The 23,113-nt window shown below is 34.4% G+C and overlaps 1 protein-coding gene across 1 annotated transcript in view; it reads left to right on the top strand.

Moving 5' to 3' along the window:
* The window catches only part of BBS8 (tetratricopeptide repeat protein 8), a 34,934-nt gene extending 12,176 nt beyond the window's left edge, over positions 1-22,758 (top strand). The window contains exons 3-6 of the mRNA XM_072531157.1: positions 1,244-1,543; positions 6,565-6,799; positions 16,105-16,279; positions 22,457-22,758. Coding sequence (XP_072387258.1) covers positions 1,244-1,543; positions 6,565-6,799; positions 16,105-16,279; positions 22,457-22,666 — 920 coding nt within the window. The 3' untranslated portion in view covers positions 22,667-22,758. The remainder of the gene's footprint in view (positions 1-1,243; positions 1,544-6,564; positions 6,800-16,104; positions 16,280-22,456) is intronic.
* Positions 22,759-23,113: the final 355 nt, after the last annotated feature.

Here is a 23,113-nt window from a genome sequence, read left to right on the forward strand (position 1 = left end):
TTTGGAGAAGGAGGTACAACTACGAGATATATCACAGATATAAACATATATTTGGTGGTAAGGACGTAGTATCCTTTATAAAAATAGGAAGACTAAGATGGGCAGGACATCTGGCAAGATCACAGCAGAACAACCCTCCTAGAAGAATCCTTATGTCACAACCTGTGGGAAGTAGAAAAAGGGGTAGACCAAAACTCAGATGGAGGGATGGTGTAGATGAGGATGGTAGATAAATAGGCGCAGCAAACTGGCAACAGTTGGCAATGGATAGAACTGACTGGCGTAATAGACTTGGGAAGGTCGAGGCTCTTTTATAGGGTTGTAGCACCAATAATGATGATGATGAAATGCTGCTTTCGCTAACACCAGTCACAATAAGTTGTTTCGTATTTTATAAAAAACACAAAACATTCAACACTACCAGTTTAGCGCAACCATTTAATGATTTACCGGGTTTCAATTTATGAGATTCCATGCTCACTGCTTAAACTCGGATTAAATACGGAAGTGTCGTTTCATTTTCCAAAGGCACTTTCACCCATGCGTATCTCTAATTATAAATTAAATGCTTGAATATTATTATATGCTAATTAATACATAATTTATGGCCATATTTGGCTGATTATGTTAATGATAGTAAGTTGCAGCGGGAGTTTTGCAAAAGAATTATTGTTACTCTTACGAATGTTATTCAATTTTGCATAAATCAAGTATTATTTTTTATGAATTTAATCTACGCGTTTTATTTATATTTATATTATATATCAAGTTGACATTTTCTATATGCAAAATTTATATTTTTCGTTGTAAATAACTCATTAAAATGCTTAGGTATATATTTCCAGGAATTATTCGAATTCATTGTAGGAAATCACTTACAAACGATACATGATTAATTGTTTGACATCACTACATATTTGTACATATTTTCACAATTTTTGTCGAATTTCGTAAATCTACCTCGAAACTATTCGAGCTTTCTATAAAAGAATCGCTACTTCAAGTACAAAACATTAAAAAAAAAATTAATACTTTCCAAGCTATTTACAACTTTTACAATGATTTTTTTAATCTACCGTATACATTTTATAAAATATTATACTCGTACTGCCGGGAGATGCATTTTATCCCAACAGGCGAAGGCCGTCAACTCTGTGAGTTGATTCTCCATAAGAACAGCATTGCCCTAGCCGTACTGCACTTTCAGTAAACTCAAGAAAACAGATTTTCTATATTTTTTTAGGTCCGTTTATCCAAATATCACGACTGAACTTATCAAAGTATGCTAAAAATCCATGCTTAGCGAAACCTTTATTCGAATATTTATTTTATTATGACGGTGGAGTAAGAACTGCGATGGAGTTGGCTGTTCAAGCTACACAATATTGTGAGTTTAGAGACTGGTGGTGGAAAGTTCAGCTGGCCAAATGCTATATATCAGTTAATTTAATCAGAGAGGCTGAGCAACAGCTGAGAAGTGCAATCAAACAACATTATCATATAGAAACTTTCATCAGGCTGACGAGAATATATTGCAGAATAGGTATGATTCAATATTTACTTTAATGGTATTAATAACACTCATAATCATAACAATCACTTATATTGTCTTCATGAAACTTTGCCGAATATTACCTGCCTGTCTTTGGCGATGGTAAAATCTGCACTCGGCTGGATTTCTATTTGGGATTAGGCAGTCGAACGTATAATATTTAACAACCTCTTTAGCCATATTTTTAGCTCCCTAGGTGGCCCTAGAAGGCCCCTATCGCAAAAAATAGATATTTTTTTAAATTTTCATGAGTAAACTTTTGTTTTAAAAAATCTGAAAAAATTTATGAACATACATTTTATTGCCCAAAAACTCTCCGATTTTTTTTTCAGATTTTGTGGATCAAAATTGAGATCAGGAAAAATTTTTGAATTATTAAAAAAAAATTTTAGATTATGTAGGTAATTTTTGACAAACTTTTTTTTTAGGTAGGTAGGTAATTTTTCCCGTGTTTCTAGCACATAAACTCAAGTGTTTGTTAATAAATAACGGTTTTTAATATTTTTTTGATTATTTCTAATAGCGCGATAAGGTTTGCCATTTTCAGACCAGAAGATGCTCAAAATATAACAAAAACCCTCTTTTTTGATTTTTTTCCCATATTTTAAGTACATAAGCTCATATAAGATTACAGAAGACACAAAACGAAAGCTGGAATTCTTTGAAGGAAAAGTGTTACGAAAGATATTTGAATCTTTCGGAATCAGTTAAACTTAGGACACTTCGATGGGCTGGTCATGTAGTGCCATAAAAAAGAGCCCTAAATAGTAAAACGCAGGGCCCAAGATCAAAAGGAAGGCCACGGAAAAGGTGGGAGGATGAAGTGGCAGCAGACGAGTAAACTTTGCTAGACGTGAGAACCTGGAGAAGATCGGCGCGGGACCAGCAAGATTGGAGGCATAGTTTGAATTAGGCCAAGGCTTGATTTGGGCTGTAGTGATATTGAAGGGAGAGAGAGAGAACCTTATTTAAATATGACAAATACCGATTTTTGTTTCCCCCCTTCTGTTCGAATGATGAATTTCATTTAAATATTTGTCACATTTTTTAAAAATCTGAAAAAACTCTCTGATTTTTTTATATCTTTTGGATTCAAATTGAGCTCAGGAAAAATATTTGAATTGTTCATTAAATTTTTAGGTTATGTAGGTAATTTTTAAATTATTATTTTTTGTGTGTTGTTTCATTTTTTTGAATGGCGTGGTTAAGTTGGTAATTTTTTCTGCGAAATATCCTTAAAATTCTATACTTATGTTCATTTGTCATGAAAAAATTAATCGCAGAGGGGGCAATGAATTCTTCCTCTAATTGTATTTACGTGGGGCACAATAATCAAGCACAATAACCAGTCATACCGGTTGAATGACAAACAAAAGGAAATTGATTATATCGAGTGACAACTACGCAGGACAGAATAAAACAAAATGATGTTGTTTTTGTGGATCTACCTTATTGTAAACGGTTATTTTGATGAAATACAACACAAATACTTAGTTTCATGTCATTCATATTTGTCACGTGATAAAGATTTTGCATTAATTTAGAAAAGTGAACGGCTGGAGAAGTATGAATTACCATTAGACATTCTTAGGACAATTGTTAGCTCCTGTCATAAAAACTCTCCAGTGGTACTTTGATTGAAAACACTCACTTTTTTAATTTTAAAGCAGCAGCAAACAAGTGTTTATACCACATAATTTGAAATTTCCAAAACTCAATAGCTAAAAGTTTCAAATGAACATCCTTGCCTGATAAGTGTCAAGAAATTCTTCAGCTAATTGGAACCATGGACAAAAAAATGTAATTAAAAAGAATATATCTGAAGAAGAAATAAATAACTTACTAGTACAACTGGACGCTTGAAGTAAAATGAAACAAGATAAGAAAGACGACTTGAAAAAAATGTTAACTTATTTAAAAGAAGAAAACAGACTCTTTTATGAGGAATTACTTTAGTAAATTAATTATAATATAGTAAAGCTTTATGTAAAAAACTATTGACTCTTATAATACTCAAAGAGTTTAATTAACAAATCCATTTGTGTAACTAACTTTTCCTTACTTTAATTTAAGTTTTCAGTTAAACCCATTATTGTTTAAAAACTCTGCACATATTATTTCGTTTTTGCTAGAAAAATGTATTGCTTTTAGCCTAATATTTACCAAAACTTGTACTGCTCTTGGCCCGTTCCAAAATTACAGTCTTTCAATTTTTACTAAAAAAAACAATAGCAATAATATTAATATATTTTGTAACGAATTATTTTGCCGACCACATAGGGTATTACTATGGGGGTTGAAAATTGGGGACACAAATTATTGGGGTGGAGATAGGGCAAGCAAAACAAACCGAAACGTTGCGAACGGCCACTCAGGGTTTATTTGGAGTAGCTAGGTCGTGGATAAGTGAATAGCAAGGGGATTGGATTGGGGCAACTACAAAATTGAAACAAAGGGGTACTTACATGAATCTCCTGGAACAAATGGACAAACAAAAAACAAGAAGGTCCTCTAGCCTTTTAAAATAGGGACGCCGCTTCGGGGAAACAAATTGTAACGATTACAACAACTAATTTTAAATATTGAAATAATTATTAGAAATGAAAAATATATCTTTTTAAATAAAACTCAAAAAAGGGTTAGAGAGTTAGTTAAGAGAAATAAACAAAATGGCTTTCACTGGAAAACTAGACTTCACTGGAATTTCTGGGGGTAGAACTGGGCTTACACTTTCTGCCGCACGAACAAATTTATCTCCATACTATGAAAGGTATTCTGAAACGGCTTGTTAGGGACATACAAATTTGAGGTTGAAATTGGGCCACTAGATATAAACTTTAAACTGGGCTTCTTAAAACAGGAAACTGGAACATGTGGATATCTTTCAAAACCTCACTTTAACTGTAACTATTAACTGCCACAATACACTACATATTTTCCATGAAAAGGGATAAAAAACTAGAAAACATTACAAATTTTACGTAAAATTTGGACTAACGCTGAAGCAAACCGCTCTTAACAACCGCCTTAGCGAGAGTGTCGCAATTATCTTTTCGGAAAAACCTTCTCAGTGATTCAAATGGGTGTTTATTTGAAATGCATATATCGAGCGGCTTAACGATCAAAAGAATGCCGAGGAAATACACATCTGTGAAACATAAACAAACTTTTAAAACGTGTCCATTATCGGCCTCGGCGATGCAAAAAGGAATTGAAAAAATTATTCTTCGGTGTTAACATATATACGAGAGGATTTCAATATATACCAAGGAATTTACAAATGCTACAATTTTACGAACAAAACTTAGGCTAACGATTACAGCGTTTCGTTTAGTTGTCACAAAACTAATATTTTTGCTAACCCCGCTTTTACTTATGTGCTACAGTTGCTAAGATAGTTTAGTATTAATGTACTTAACTAGTAGATACTTAGATATTTATTTTTATCTTTTCAGAAAATATTAAGTACCTACATAAATTGTAAACACCAATATATTTAAAGAGTATTCTTCTTCTTCATGTACCCTGTCTTTTCAGAACGTTGGTTACATCACAGCTATCTTAATTTTATTCACTGCCACCCTAAATAGCATGCTTGTATAAACACCATACCAATCTCGCAAGTTCTTCAACCATGAAGTTCTTCTTCGTCCTGGACTGCGTTTGCCTGCTATTTTTCCTTGCATGATATTTTGTAGCAACCTATATTTGGGACCTCTCATTACATGTCCCAAATACTCCAGCTTTCTCTGCTTGATGCTTTTTATGATATCCGTAGTCTTGTTGAGACGTTCTAGTATTGTGGAGTTTCGAATCTTCTCCACCCAGGAAACTTTTAAAATTCTTCTATAGTACCACATTTCGAAAGCCTCAAGGCGTTTTAGATCGATTTTGTTCACAGTCTAGCACTCGACACCATAAAGTAAGACCAAGAACACGTAGCAGCGAAGTAGGCGGATCCTCAGTGCCAATTTTAGGTCTCTGTTACATAACACCTTGGACATCCCTCTAAACGCCGCTCTAGCCTGCTCTATCCTAGATCTAATTTCGCCGTGACTTTCTGCGTTAAAATTTAAATGCTGTCCAAGGTAAACGATTTTATCAACTTGCTCAAGTTTGGTATTATTCACATATACAGACGGTTTTATATGCTGTTGTTTACTTATTACGAGTATTTTGGTTTTCCTTATGTTCAGATCCAGACCTGTCTCCCTACAACTCTCAACGACACTATCAAGTAGTGTTTGCAGATCTTCTTAACTAGAAGCTAGGAGTACTGTATCGTCCGCATATCGCAAGTTATTGATGACTTCACCGTTCACAAGTATTCCTTCTTGTTTTTCAGAAAGTGCTTTTCTGAAAATTTTTTCGGAGTAAACGTTAAAAAGCAGAGGTGATAAGAGGCATCCCTGCCGTACTCCTCTTTTAATATTAAGATATTGTGATTCTACACCATCTACTAAGAATGATGTTGTTTGATTCCAATATAAATTTGCAATTATTCGAACATCTCTGCCGTCCAAGCCAATGTCTTTTAGAGCTTCGATCAATTTAGAGTGCTTAACACGATCAAATGTCTTTCGGAAGTCAATAAAACAACAGTATATGTCTACAGATATATCTCGATATCTTTGAGCAAGTACGTTCATTCCAAACAGTGCCTGTCTCGTTTCAAACCCGTTACGGAAACCAAACTGTGTGTCATCCAGGTATTCTTCGCATTGATTGTAGATACGACCATGTATTACCTTCATAAAAATTTTCAATAAGTGGTTTAACAAACTGACGGTTGTATAATCAGCACAGGTTTTTGCTGTTGTCTTTGTAGGTAGAGCTATAAACAGTAAAGTAGACCAACCATTAGGTAGTTGTCCGCTGGTATAAATGGTATTGAAAAACGAAGTTATAGCCTCTAAACTAAAACATTGCTATCATTTATATTTAAAACACTAAACATAAAGAGTATTTAAAATAATAATAATCTACAGAATAACAGTTCTCGAATTTTTCAGATCAACCCCTTTCGGCTACGGACATTGGAAAATCTGGTCTGGAGATTTTTCCAAATGATGTATCTCTGATGACAGAGCTGGGACGATTAGCAGAAAATTTAAACGATACCAGTGCTTCTGTTAAGTACTATAGAAATGTTCTAATTGAAGACGCAATAAATACCGAAGCCGTTGCTTCTGTAGGAATGTACCATTTTTATAATAATCAACCTGAGCTGGCGTTACGATATTACAGGTGAAAATGATATCTTTAGTTCCAACAAATAAAACCTGCATGTAATAGGGGAGATTGAGGCAAAATGGTCACTCTAACATTTTTTGATATAATGACAAATGACAAAAAACGATATAATTAAGTAGTTTAATCAGATAACTGGGGTATAGCAGAACATATTTCGTTGAAAAAAAAAATATATAATATATAAGTATACAGTGAGAAGAAATAAACATTTTTATATATATAAACAATTTTTAAAAAGCTCTAAAGGGACCATTGTACACCAGAATTAGGGTAAAATGATCCCGTCCATGAGGTAAAATGAACCCTGTAGCTCTTTAGTACAAAAATGGTAATTTTTACATTTTATTTACAAAAATCGCAAATTTCCATTTTTGGCTTTCCAGTTACACCTGCACACAATAAATTGCACGTTTTTTTGGATTGGTAATTTGGATTAACCTGCACTTAATCCAAATTACTGAATAGTTCCGAGCAAAATATACAGGTGGCGTCGTCTTCATTATCATCAAATCTCTTATTTTCTTTGTTTTTTTCTAAACACTTTTCTGATTACAGCTTTTTTAGCTGCTTGTGAAGGTGACTTGGATGTTTTTTGTTTTGCTTTCATCAAAAGATAATTTGGTGTGGAGGTGGAAACAGTTGATCTTTGCGAAGGTTCTTGCCTAAGAAGCTGTCTGAAGTGGTGGAGATATCATATGGAGTTACAAAAGTATCCTTCAGCGATGATGGAATTTCATTCCTTTTAACGCCACCTTTCTGTTCTGAAGAGCTGACTTCGGAAATTGGAATTGATGTACCAACTGCAGGGCTTGTAATATCAACTTAAGGGTTTGAAGCAACAACTTCCAGATTTGAATCTGCAGTAAGTAACGTTTTATTTTCCGATAATCCCCCCTGGACATTTTCAAAAAGGCTGATATCATCTGAAATTTGTCCACCTGCTTCCCATTCCTCTGACTCGTCTGATGAAGATATATTACGAATTTCTCTTTTCCTTATAGGTAAAGTACTTGGAAGCGAAGAAGTATCTCTTTGTGGAGATGGAGGTCTCTAGACGGGATACGAAACGAGTTACTGAAATATTGTGGTGCATCAATGACACAACAATTAACAACAATAATTAATAAAATTATAAAACACAGTAAAATACCGGAAGAATGGAGAACGAGCGAATTAATTCTACTATTCAAAAAGGAGATAAAAACAGCCAGAAAACTACAGTGCTATAAACTTGTTAAATACTACTCTAAAACTTACAACTAAAATTTTACATTTGCTACAAAATAAATAAAAGGATATGTTTAGCAAATGAACGACAGGGTTTTCGTAGATGAAGTTCGTGTACAGATGCAATATTCGTTATACAGCAAATTACTAATCACTAGAGTATAATAGACCAGCATTTCTGTGTTTGATTGACCTAAAGGAAGGGTTTGACAGCGTAAGACTCAAAGATGTAATCTATCTTCTGTATAATAGAGAAGTTCCCCTAAATATTATAAAAACTATCGAAAACACCTACCAAAATAACAAAATAGAAGTCAGAATAGATGGACAACTTACAGAACCTATAGAAATAGGCAGCGGAATAAGACAAGTGGATTCATTGAGCCCCATGCTCTTCAATTTGATCATGGATGAAATCATCAAAAGCGTTAACAAAGGAAGAGAATACAGAATGGGAAACAAAGAAACCAAAACACTCTGTTACCCAGAATACACAATATTGATAGCCCAAGATCAAGATAGTCTGCAAAGACTGGTCCACAGATTTAAAATAAGAGGAAAAGAACTTAATATGACAATCTCATCTCAGAAAACTAAAACGATAGTAGTCAGCAAAGAACCAACCAGATGTAAAATAGAAATTGATGGCATCAATATTGAACAAGTAATCATATCAATGGAAATAAAATTCCTGGCAATTACACTGTCTAGCTATGGAGACCTGGACAAAAAAAGAGAGATCAAGTACAAAAAGCAAATAAACTGGCAGGATGCCTTAATAACACTATATGGCGAAACCGACACATTAACATTGATATGAAATCAAAAATTTATAATAACCAATAATGACATATGCCTCAGAAACAAGACCCGACACAGCTACAACGCAAGGGCTACTGGAAACGGCAGAAATGAGAGTACTGAGAAGAATTACAGGAAATATGCTGAGATATCGAAAGAGAAGTCAAGATATTAGAAGAAAATGTAACGTACAGTGTATAAATGAATGAACACAAAATAGAAAAAAAAATGGAATAACCGCATAAGCAGAATGGAGGAGACCCGTGTCGTCAAAATAGCAAGAGATAAGTCACCAATCGACAGAAGAAGTATCAGACGACCGCGCAAAAGTTGGAGTGACAACCTTCCATAGAGATACTCGTATTAATCCTCCAATGAACAAGCAGAATTGCTTATAAAGAGTAAGATGAAGAAGAAGAAGAAAATTAAAATACGTCATAACAGGTGAAAATACTGCTACATCCAATGGATTCATCTCGTGGGTGCAATGTGGAGGAAACGACAGCATTATAATGCCATTTTCTCTACAGTTTACTATAGTTTCGACAGACTTATGGCTTGAATGACCATCAAGCAATAATAGGACCCTATTTTCAAGTAAGCACTGTGTATGTTGTTAAAAATGCTTAAAATAATAATTCATGGCTTTGTTTGCGAGGGAATATTATTGCTGGAGGAATAAATGGACCTGCACCATTTACACAGAGAACAACAATAACATTTGATCCCCTTTCGGTGCTTGTTAGGAAACCAACCTGTTTCCACCCTTTATGTGCTAAAATTTTGGGTAACTTGCTAGGGATCGTCTAAATATCAGACTTATCCGTATTATATATTCTCACAGAATTTATTTAATTTTTGTTTTGTATTTCATCTAAAAGAGAAAAAAACTTAGAGACTGCCTTTTTCTTAAAGCCTCTCACTCTGAAAGTTCCAAAAGAAATCATTGGATATTTCTTTGGAAAGTCTCTAAGCCAAGTCGTTCCAGCTGACTTTTTGGTTTTAGAAAATCTGTGTTTAATACCATTATTCTCCGCAAGATCGTAGGCCATTTCACAAATGATTTTCTGCGTCATGCCAAATAGTCGGTCTTCTATCTCTAAAACATACTCCTTTAAGTAAGTCTAGAATTCTTTGGGCAATGTTCTAGTGAATCCATCATTGGCTCTTCGAATAACCTGTTTGTTACCTAAAATAAAGTACCGATTATTTTCTGACATCTCCCATATGATTCAAGGAGTCTACTGTTAGTTCACTTACCAATACAGTTTGATTTTAGGTCCTTCTTTTTGAAGTACTCAAGGGAAGAATATAAAGCCTGGCAGCCTTTTAAAAGACATCCCATTAGAAATATATTTCAAGGCAAGTGTCATTGAATTTAAATCCTATTGCTGCGAATTGGATTATCCTCTTCCGAACATAAGTTCTAACCATTATTTCTGTAAAGGTAATATACCTACATTTGATTGTTATAAAAAATATTCCAGTATAACACAAAACCTTATTTGGTAGGCTAAGCAAGGGTAAAATTGTCTCCGTGGTCATTTTGCCTCAACATGGAGGAGTCATTTTACCTCAAAATCTGATCAAATATAAAAACTAATCTACATGAGTGACTTCTGATAAATAAAGAAATTAAAACAGATATGAAATAAACAGAAAAAATACCTTTTTTAATTCCATTACAAAAAATGGTTACTTTAATTAATACGCCTAAAAACACAACTTTTGCGAACAAGAAATTAGCAATATTACATGTGTTTTATAGGTTATAATAAAACTAGCCTATTATCATAGAATACACCACCCAACAAGAAGTGAAAGCTTTGTCGGTACCTTCGATGTTCGTAGGACAGGAATTTCGGAGGGAGAATGACAGTTGCACTATTTAGTACACCAAGAAAAGTAATGAGGAAGTCTTTCAAAATAGTAGTAAAATTATAGTTACACTGAGAAACAAAGTACCTAATTACTAAACGTGGCACCCACAAACAACACAATAAAATCCTCCTTTTCGTGCAGTCATCACAATGAGTTTATTACAAAAATATGTATAACAGTATTATTTTTTTTACTATTAAACAACACACACGAAAAAACACTTCTCAATACGTAAACAAACTTTAATTTTTATAGGTTGACAGACAAACTATTTGGATTCGCACATGGGCAAAAAAATTTGGATTGCGAAAAAGCCCTTCGTTTCGCTTCTTGTTGGGTGGTTTATTCTGTGCTATTACCAATACGCTTCACACATCTTCACAACTTCGAGGTGGCGCTGAATATAATAAAGAAAGCTAAACGGCTGTTTTATGAAAATTGTGACAAATATGTAAGGGTACCATTTTACCCAGAGGGACCATTTTACGTGACTTTCCCCTAATATGTCATAGAATGTCATAATCCTAGCGCCTCCTTTACACGTCACTGTCTAGTTCTTAATGTGCCATATCCAATTTGTTAATGTTAGCATATTCACATATGGGCGATTCCACTGCTATATTTCTACATTAGAAAAACGTCATCAGGGAAAATGATCACTAAATATGCTTGCAGACTATTGCTGGACACTAAACTAAGGAGTGTTTTTAATGCAAAATTCAGCAGAAAATGATTAAAAATACATTTTAGTTCATATTAAGTACACATGTAAATGTATTAAATAATAAACAGCAGCAATCAAATAAACATGCCTTTACCCTGACAAACAAAAATTCCTTTAATTCTGAAATGCTATTTCAGGATGCAATTTCATGACAAAAGTCCATTGTAATTAAATTAATAGACAAAAAATTAAATTTTGTCAGTCAGTGTAATTTATACACTTAATAGTTTTTTGGTAAGCCGCATGGAAACTTGCAGCATTGCCATGTGAAAGAAGTGTAGGCATACGATATTTATAATACTGGTTGCCTATATAAATGGCTCACAATGGCCATTAGTTGCACCACAGAGTTCTATTAAATAACCTAGAGGTCAAATTCCCTTGAACGTATTGAGTAATAATTGAAGCCTGATAGATGGCGCTACTTTTCATTTATAATTACACTTGAATGAGTATAAGAAAATTTTGGAAGATCCTGCTTATGTTAGCTTCATTTATGATTTTTATCATCTAATGAAGTTTGGAGCTTCCTTTATTAACTTAAAACTTTTAAACTAGCAAAACTCTGGTTTTATGCCAAAACATTACACATTTTAGTAAATAAATTTTAAGAAAAAGGAGAAAACAAATTGTTGGTTGTTGAATTTGGATATCTATTATTTGTATTATATATTAAAATAATGTATGTATATTAACAAAACAATTTATGTTTTTAATACAAAGTTATAGAATGCCGAATAAGATATCTTTAGTTAGATCACGCCTTTTTGAAGTAGTATTTACTTTTTCATTCCTCTGCTTTCCCAGTGTATAGAGTCTAACGCTAAGGTATTTATAGCTAACCATTTTAATGAGCTCGAAGTCTACTTCTTCAGACGATACCACATTAAGAGAAATCATTGCCTGAAGAAAGGTTATTTACTACAGACAGAACAATGTCATTGACTATCTTAGCATTCACACACGAAACATTTTTGAAGTCACCAGTTGCCAAGCACCAGGCTTTTTCTGTGTTTTCCGCAACCTGAAAAATGTCTTTTGTAATAATCACTAATCCATCATTATTTTTTAAATTTACTTCTTCTTCTTTTTCTAGTTGCATGACCATTATCGATCATTGGATATCATGTTCGCTACCATATTCGCTATCGTGACTTTATTGACAGCAGCTCTAAATAATGGTGCAGTTGATTTTTCGTACCATTGATACATATTTTACACGCCATGATGTTCTTCGTCTACTAGATCCACGTTTACTTGGGATCTGTTCCTGAATAATCAAATGTAAAAGTTCATATTTTTCAGGGTGTCTCATGTGACCAGAGTATTCGAGCTTTATTGTATTGACCAGTTGTGTTGTTTGGTTAGAGTCTACGCTTCCACTCCATACAGTAGCACTAAAAAAATATAACAATATTCCTTTCGAATGTGAAGTTCAATACGAAGATCGTGGCTGCAAAGTACTATCCTCATTTTTACAAAAATGGCTCGGGCTTGTTCTATGCGGCTTTTAATGTTTACGGTTGGATTCCAGTCGACATTGATATTACTGCCAAGATATACGAGTTTCTCTACTCTGTCCGGTCCGGCATTTGATTTCCCGTCATTAGATTTTGAAGGTCTTCTCCCCAATTAGCCAGCACTAAGGTATCGTCGGCATATCTAACATTGTTTACGGTTACATTATTAACAATAATACCTTCTATTGTCTCCATTAGGGCTTCGTTAAATATTTCTTCTGAATGCAAGCTAAAGAATAAAGGTCTTTAGCTTGTATTCTTGTAGCGTGAGTATACAGCCTTGTTTCACTCCTCTTTTTATATTTTTTCATCCGACAGTTCTTGTTCAACTTTTATTCTTGCCACATGACGCCAGTATAGATTTGTAATTATTCGTAAATATTTACCGTTCAATCTAGCTGTTTTCAATATTTCTAGCATTTTGTTATGTCGAACATTGTCAAAAACTTTTTCAAAATCGATTGCACAGATGTATACATTTTGATTTATATCTCTGCATTAGTACTTGGATACTGAACAAGGCTTCTCTCGTACCCAAGCCACTCCTAAATCCGAATTGAGTATTGCTAATTCTTTCCTCTAATATCGTGTACATTCTGCTATGTATTACTCGCAGGAAGATCTTCAAAACGTGACTCATCAGACTTATTGTCCGATAATCCCTTCATGTCTATGCACGATGTTTTTTTGGTATTGTGCCAAATCATATACGCCATGTATACGCCAATCAGTTGGTAATCTCCTAGTGTCATAAATTCTATTAAAGAGACCACACAGTACTTTAGTTCCATTTTCTAGCAAAACTTTAGTATTCCAGCATTTATTTCATCGGAACCAAGTGCTTTTTCACTTTGCCGTTTGTATTGCCCATATAACCTCACTTTCTGTTACAGATGAACCTGTTATAGCAATCGGTGTATAGTGTTCTACTCTTTCATCTTCAAATAATTAAGGAATGTAGTTTTTCCATTCTTTTAACTGTTCATTGATATATAATATTCTGTGTCCGTGTTTGTCTTCCAAACTTTGAGATAGTTGTTTCCGTTTGGTTCTGGCGATCTCTTTTAATTTCTTATGCAGATGAAATGTATCGCATTTTTTTCATATTGTTTAACTTCATTACATTCTTTACTATGAAGTTATGGATCATCTTGTATTCATTTTTATCTTTATTTCTGATTTCTCTTCTTTGATCCATGAGTCGCAGTATTTCTTCTGTCATCCACCCATGCGATATTAGATCTAGAATAGAGCAGGCTAGAGCGGCTTTTAGAAGGTGTTATGTAATAGAGACCTAAACTTGGCATTGAGGATCCGCCTACTTCGCTGCTACATGTTCTCGGTCTTACTTTATGGTATCGAGTCCTGGACTGTAAATAAAATCGATCTAAATCGCTTTGAGGCGTTCAAAATGTGGTACTATAGAAGAATTTTAAAAGTTTCCTGGGTGGAGAAGATTCGAAACTCCACAATACTAGAACGTCTCAGCAAGACTACTGAGATCATAAAAAGCATCAAGCAGAAAAAGCTGGAGTATTTGGGACATGTAATGAGAGGTCCCAAATATAGGTTGCTACAAAATATCATGCAAGGAAAAATAGCAGGCAAACGCAGTCCAGGATGAAGAAGAACCTCATGGTTGAAGAACTTGCGAGATTGGTATGGTGTTGAGACAAGCATGCTATTTAGGGTGGCAGTGAATGAAATTAAGATAGCTATGTTGGTAACCAACGTTCTGAAAGGACTTGGTACATGAAGAAGAAGATCCATCCATGTTTTCTTCTTGTTTTTACTGCACTTAATTTTGTTTCTCGAACGGTCTTTAATATATTTTTAATTATCGTCCAGTTTTCCTCAGTACTTTCATCTTTGCTTGCTAATACACTGGCTATTTCTTGTTTTACGATATCACTTGACAACTTTCTATATATTCGTCTTATTTTTCTTACCAGAATATTGTGTGATCTGTTGGTACACCTGCAATTGGATATGTTTGGGCTGCTAATACTTTGGTTCCAAACCACATATTCAGGTGTCTGCTGCTGATCTCTAGCCATAAAGATGACGCTTTTGAAGTTTTAAAATTGTGTTATTACCCACTAGTTGCTTTTCTATTCTACACAAAAAGATCCCAACCTATCCCCTCTTTCATTACGCATTCCCAGCCCATATTTTTCTACGATATCTTCCTGTTCTGCTTGGCCAATCTTCGCAGTAAAATCTCTCATGGCAATATTGAGCTCGTGTTTCTTTATAGATGCTAATATATATACCCGGTATTTAGGCGGCACACGCCCTTCCGGTAGGGATCTATGGAGGAGTATCACCGAGCCGCAAGCCCTTATCTCTTGCCGTACTGCTCCACCATAGGCCGATCAGATACCAGCATATTCTAGACTAAGCCGCAGATTCATTTAGAATTTTAAACTGCTGCGTTAGCCTTTTTGTTTTCTGTACACCGAGCTGGGGATTTGAACTGACATCTCTCGCATTGAAGCGAAGGAGAAGCCAGCCGCCCAGCCCGCTTGGCTATCCGATCGACATATTGGCCTTTTAGAAAAAGTATTAGCATCTAGATGCTAATACTTTTTCTAAATCATGACAGAATTTTTCAATATCTTCATATATCTAATATACTTATTGTAGTCTTTTGCACGTGTTCCAACAATACTAATATTTGTGCTTTTAAAATAAAAATTGTAGGTATGCTATTAAATAATATAATATATATGGTCAGTATAGTCCAGTCGTCAGAGTCAGACAGTTGACCCCTAAAAATCATACGAACAAGCTGAATTTTACCGAGAATATTAATTTTGGGACCCAAAAAAATGCAAAAAAGTTTACTACTTTTACTCCCGGGCATCCCCCTAAAACCACACATGTAAATCGACGGTCGCTGTAAGCGTTGTTTCAGAAAGAACGGTTCATTCTACATAAAAAGTGTCAATAAATATTTTTGTTTAAAATTATCTTAGCTACATTTTTTATTTAATATATCATATATTTATAAAAAATATATTTTATTTTATTTTTTATTTAAATTCTTGATAAATAAATTTATTTGTGGTTTTACCCCCTAAGAGGGAGGTTTATAATGACTCTTCTTTTTGTCTTCTTTTTAGTTATTTTCAGTTCTGTTTTAGGAGGGCTCTTGCAATGGGAGCTCATTCTTCAGAACTATATAATAATCTAGGATTGTGCTGTCTCTATTCTCAACAGCTAGACTTTACGTTACCCTATTTCCAACGGGCGGTAGATTTAGCCACGGATCCTCAAGTGAAGGCCGAAGTATGGTATAACCTCTCTCACGTAGCGATAGTAAGTATCATTGAATAGAAATTTAAAACCACTGAGAACAAAACTCTTAATAGTTTAATTTTATCTGCTTCGCTCAAAATGGTCATTTAGTCATGTGACGGACATTTTAAAGTAATTTTTTTTTTAAATATTATTGTCAGATATTTTGAAGTGCCTTCCTGAGACGAATTGATTGGAAAATAGTTCATTTGATAATAGGAAATCAACTTTAACTGAAGAATTCCTGTCAGAAAAATAATTTGGTCTTTAAAAATATCACACAATTCATCATATTGCTTCATTATAGTAAATACTCTTATTATTGATTCTATATATATATATATAGATATATATATATATATATATATATATATATATATATATATATATATATATATATATATATATATATATATATATATATATATATATATATTCGTATGAACTTTACAGATTGCAGTTTTACACTAAAAAAAAAAAATAATGACAATAACAATAATAAATAAGGAAACACAAACATAGAACTGCATAGAACATATAAAATAAAAATTATTAAAGTCAAAGGTTACATCCTCGAAGTCAATCTCTTGCCTTGGGAGTGAGTTGGTGGATTTCTTAAAGACTGCCAACGGACTTGGTGGCTAGCGAGACAGACCACGAACAAAAGCATCGCTATGAGATGTAATTGTTTTACCAACCCATTCTTTTTTCACACTGTGTCCAATATTTACCCATGATTCATCCAAATACACTATGTTGTATCCTTCTGCATGGTATTTACGAATTGCTCGTAAATAACGATGACGCCACGAGTTAATTTCTGGTTTTTCAATCAAAATTGAATTTCTGCCACGTTTTATAAACACAAAATTCATATCACTCAGAAAGCGATGTAGCGTGGCCCGTGAAAAGTTGGGCAAAGTTTCTTTGACATTTACAACAGCTAATATGGTGTTTATTGTTGGTGGTATGTTGTCACGAAAAAATTGATGAACTATTCTATAAACTTGACCCCTGACACCTTCATCGTACTTTTTGTCACGAGAATTACCAACCTTTCGCTTCTTGGGCCTGCTCTTTGGAGATTGTAATCCAGCAGGTGATGAATATTCCTGTCGTATGCGAAACAGTCTTTCCGCAAATACCACTCATTTCTGACACTTTCCTAATTACACTTGATACAAAATCGTTGTTATTCTGATTAAGATTATAATTAATACTATTCATTAGTATCTGCTTCTCTGAAAGTTTCAGAGCATTTCCACGTTTCCATTGAACAATTTCCTCCATTTTGCGGTAAAAATTCGGCGTCAAATATAACAATAGCCAACAAGATAAAATAACAATAATTGCCAACAGCAAATCACAACAACAGCCACCAACAAATAATAACAATAATAAAACAGTAACAGTACATCCAAGATGGAACAAATAATCGTAAATCGAATCTCTTTACGCGCTCCGAAGAACAAATAAAGACTAATTAAGGCCCTGGATGTATCAAGCTTTTAAACATATTCTGTACAAGAATTACTCTAATTGCTTCTTAATGACTGAATAGCTTAGAAGAAAGTATTTGCAGTTGATATCAACCAAAATTACAAACGTTATGGCAGTAATTAGCACCACAGGGACATAAATAACATTTTAAATTTGGCAGTTAGTAGAAATTACCGGAATTATTTTAAACTTTGAAACAAATGTTTATTTAATGCACATTTTATTATACCACTGCTACTAATAAAAGATAAAAGTTGATAAGTTACTATTACATTTGTAATTATACTAATATTATATTTGTAAATTACATAAAATTTACAAATATAATATTAGTATAATTACAAATGTAATAACTGGTCAGGCCATGGAGCTGGGGTATCTACATTGTATAAATGACGTGTACCCTATCCTCCATGCTATGGCATGCTGGACGAGCCATACAGTCTGTAGTCAACACCCCGAGGTGTGAGCGGGAACACAAATTGTATCAATACTCATACGCTTATGAAACGCACCTGGCGGATCATAAGGGCCTTCACATTTTACTCTGTTTCAACTTGTCTTGAGTAAAATGTCTTTAATCTTTCCTATCAGCCTCTCTTGGCTAACTCTCGTTTTTTTTCCGACCCCGAATGGCTATTAGGTTTCCGAGGGCAGACGGGTCACTACATTTACTCCTACTACATACTCTTCACAAATCCTGGTCCTCCAAGTCTGGGGGTTTGAACGATGGGCCAGCACCCCTTCTTCTAGAAAAAAGTTATTTGCTAAAAATTTCGATCAAGAGCCTCGGAATAAGGACGGAAACAAAAGACGACGACTGCTACGAAAAAGGACTATGAGATTGGCCACATGGAATGTACAAGGTCTAAGAACCAAGGAAACTGAAGTTTTTCAAGAATTAGAACGACAACAAATAGACATATGCGTTCTCACAGAAACAAAAAAGAAAGGAAAGGGAAATGAAATCAAGAACGACTATATTCATTTATACAGTGGAGTTGAAAAATCATTAAGAGCAAAAAGAGGTGTGTCTATAGCCGTGCATACAAAACTCAAAAACAATATCAAGAGTTGGGAAGAGATAGACGAGCAGATCATTATGATGGATCTTGAGAAACATGGGGAGACGATAGTTATAATAGGAGTATATGCTCCTAGTGACGATTCTGATACAAAAGTTAAGGATGAATTCTATGACAAATTGCTTGACGTGTTGACCCATGTAAACCGATCCAAAGAAATATGCCTATTAGGAGATTTCAATGCTCGGGTAGGCAAAAAATTACAAGACAATGTGGTAGGAAGATATGGTGAAGACAAAATAAACAACAACGGAGAGCGACTCATTGATCTTTGTGAAACATTACAGCTTAAAATAATGAATGGATTTTATCAGCACAAAGATATACATAAATTTACCTGGGAACAACCAAAGAAAAAGATAAAATCTATAATCGACTATCTTATCCAACCAGAAAACAAAAGGCTCCAAACAAATGACGTAAGGGTGTATCGTGGTGCCGAATGCGGATCTGACCACTATATGGTGGTCGCAAAAATAACCATACACTACAGGAAAGTAAACAAGAACAAAATTGAACAGGAGAAGGTAGCAGCTTCCACAAAGATAAGATATAATATTGATAGCCTCAAACAAGAATCAGTACAATTCCTCTACAAACTTAGACTAGCCTCAAAACTAACTCACTTAACTCGAAGAGAAACAGCCGAAAAAGAATATCAAGATATAAAAAATTGCATTCATCAGGCGGCCAAAGAGGCATTGGGGTACGAAGAAGCTGACAAAAGAAAAAATCCTGAGTGGTGGAACGAAGAAGTAGGAAAATTAATTAAAGACAAAAAAAAAGCTTATCAAACATGGCTATCCACGAAAGACCCAGAAGACCGCAGAATTTACAGCAGACTCAACAGGGAAGCAAAGAAGGAAGTCACAAAAAGAAAAAACGAAATGTGGGAAGAGAAATGCGAAGAGATGGACCGATGCTTAGGAGGAACCAAAGTGACACAAGCTTGGAAATTCATAAAAAGTATTAGAAAAGAAAGAAAAGATGAGGGAAATATAAACCTGATTCAAAATAAAAAGTGGGAAAAATATTACGAAACGCTATTAACAGAAAGTAGGCACGAATTTATGGAAAGACCTGACCATATCTCAATGACAGAAAACTCAGAGGTGCATAAGATAAACAAAGAAGAACTGAAAAAAGAATTGAAACGAATGAAAAATGGAAAATCACCCGGGCCTGGAGACATTCCCATCGAGTTGGTGAAACATGGACCGGATGCTCTTTTGGAAAGCATAGTGAATATTTTTAATAAATGCTTAATTGAAGGCCAAACGATTCCAGACGATTGGAATTTGGCCCACATTAGCCCCATTTATAAAAAGGGAGACAGAAAAGAATGCGGAAATTATAGAGGCATTAGCGTAACTAGCTCGCTGGGAAGGTTATATGGTCGTATATTGAAAAGAAGAATAGAAGAGGAGTATAAAGAAATTGAAGAACAAAGCGGCTTCAGAGCAGGAAGATCGTGCGTGGACAACACATTTACCCTTCAACAAGTAATTGAAAAACGAACAGCTCGAAACCTCCCTACGCATCTGGTATTTATAGATCTGGAGAAGGCTTATGATACAGTTCCTTTAAAACTCTTATTTAGTGTCTTGACGAAAACGGACCTTAGTAAAACATATCTAAAAGCAATACTGAACATCTATAAATGTCCTCAAAGCACTGTAAAAACAGGAAATACTTTCTCAAGGGTATTTACAGTAACGAAAGGCTTGAGACAAGGATGTTGTCTTTCCCCCACCCTATTCAAAATATATATCCAAGAAGCACTGCACCAGTGGAGACAAAAATGTGCGGGAATGGGGTTGAAGCTTAACAACCATTATCTGACAACGCTGTTCTTTGCAGATGATCAAGTACTAATTGCAAGCTGTGAAGAAGATGCAGATTATATGCTTAGAAAACTCAAAGATGAATACGAAAAATGGGGGATGAGTATGAATATGTCTAAAACAGAATATATGCGAATAGGCAATGAAGACGAAGACCCGGATTTAGAAATTAGACAAATGAAAAGGTGCTACGAATACAAATATTTGGGAAGTATTATCTGCAGTAAAGGAACAACGGAACGAGATATAGACTATAGAGTGCAACAAGGCAGGAAGAGTGTTCAAATTCTGAATTCGATACTTTGGTCCAACAAAGCTACTATGAGAACTAAAATGACTATCTACAAAGTAATTGTAGAGCCCATTCTTACATATGGAGCAGAATGTTGGCAAATGACAGTAAAAGGAAAGAAAAAAGTTGACACGGTTGAAATGGACTACCTAAGAAGAGCTTGCCGTATATCAAGAGTAGAACGTATACCTAATTCTGAAATTAGAAGAAAAACAGATAGAGTACATACAACTTCTGAAAGAATAGAAACTAGACAGTTAATATGGTATGGACACGTACAGAGGATGGACGACAACAGATGGCCAAAAAGAGCTATGGAATACAATCCAAGTAATAGAAGGAAACGAGGAAGACCAGCCAAGTCTTGGATACAAGGTGTTATGGAAACCATGAAAGATAGAGCCATTGATGAAGACACCTGGAGAGATAGAAAAAGATGGCGATCGAAATGCGGGAAGCGGCAGAAGCTGTAGGATCCCCGCTTATATATATATATAAATTACATAAAATTGTACGTGAGGACTTGTTGAGAACTTCTGACTTATTCCGTTTATTTTGAAAGATAGACCTTAATAGAGAACGCCATCGCTCACTGCATAAAACTGGCAACGTCTTGGCGAAATTCCCTTAAGGTTAGCATTGCATATATTACCCTGTACAGACTAGTCACTTTGAGACAACTTTCACGTACAGTGCGCATGTGTATCCGCTTATACGTATTTCACCCTAATAGGGATTATCAGAGACGGCTATTCACAGTCGCTCTGAAAGTGAAAATAAATCTTTTCTGTCTTAGGAAGCAACTCTAACATGGCTTCGTATAGATGCAAATCTGATATTAAAATCCGTAAACTAATTTTCGAAACCAAATTCCGATTTTTGCTTTAATATGTGTCTTCTAAGAATATTCTTTTGCTTAAATCTTAGAAGGCACAGATTAAAGCAAAAATCTGAATTTGGTTACGAAAATTAGTTTACGAATTTTAATATCAAATGTCGCTATTTGCGTCTATACGAAGCCATGTTAGAATTGCTTCCTAAGACAGAAAAGATTAATTTTCACTTTCAGATCGACTGTTAATAGCCGTCTCTGATGATCCCTATTAGGGTGAAATACGTATAAGCGGATACACAGATGCACTGTACGTGAAATCAAATCTTAACTGTCTTTTTCCTTCCAGCTAATATTAAATTATAATAGTTTATAATAAAAATTTTTGGATAAATTTTTGGGTGAAATACAAACCGCTCAACTTAAAAGTCGCATAAAAATAAATTATAATAGTTAATAATAGAAATTTTTGGATGAAATATAAATCGCACAACTTTAAAATCGCGTAAAATTAATCCCCATAAAAAGAGACCTTACTGTATACCATTTGCTAAAACCTTAAAATACGGCACTGGTTAGTGACAATATCAGTGAAAAATATCAAAAGGACCTCAATAAATAAGCAGCATTTTGTTTTATTTTCAGGCAGCTGGAGATGTGCAACTGGCCGTTCAGTGTTTAAATTTATGCTTAAGTTCGAATTCCACACATGCCCCTGCTTTCAACAATTTGGCAGTCCTCTATCACAAAATGGGAAAAATAAATCTAGCCAAAGCTTACCTGACATCTGCTAAAACATTGGAGCCAGATTTGATGGAGGTACAAGTCAATCTCGAGTTCTTGCAACAAGCGTAAAGCTTAATTTAGCAGGAAGTTTTTTGTTAAGTTGTCAATATAGTTTGTAGATGTTTATTTAATACATTGTTAATAAAATAAATTATTTAATAGTTATTGATGTAAAAAGTGTCAAAAGGCAAGTGTTTATTGCACGTGACATGAAATTATCTGACAATCCTTCACACCTATTTGGACAATACGTTAAATGCAATAAATACTTTTTGCATGAGTTACAAAAAATAATTTTTTCTACGTATACTTCTGAACCTATTTTCCAGTGTCTTTTTAAGTTGTCATTAAAGATGAATATAGAGATGAGTTAGTAAGTGGTAGGGCACTCTTTTGTCCTGGGGTTGAGAAATCGGCCTCGAAGGCGGATGAACAAAAAAATACTGTCAACGGCATACGAATGTAGAAGGCAAGGGGAAACCACTACATTCAAGGTTCTACACAGATATCCCTAGT

Source organism: Diabrotica undecimpunctata, chromosome 5 (assembly GCF_040954645.1).
Source record: "Diabrotica undecimpunctata isolate CICGRU chromosome 5, icDiaUnde3, whole genome shotgun sequence".
Taxonomy (NCBI): Eukaryota; Metazoa; Arthropoda; class Insecta; order Coleoptera; family Chrysomelidae; genus Diabrotica; species Diabrotica undecimpunctata.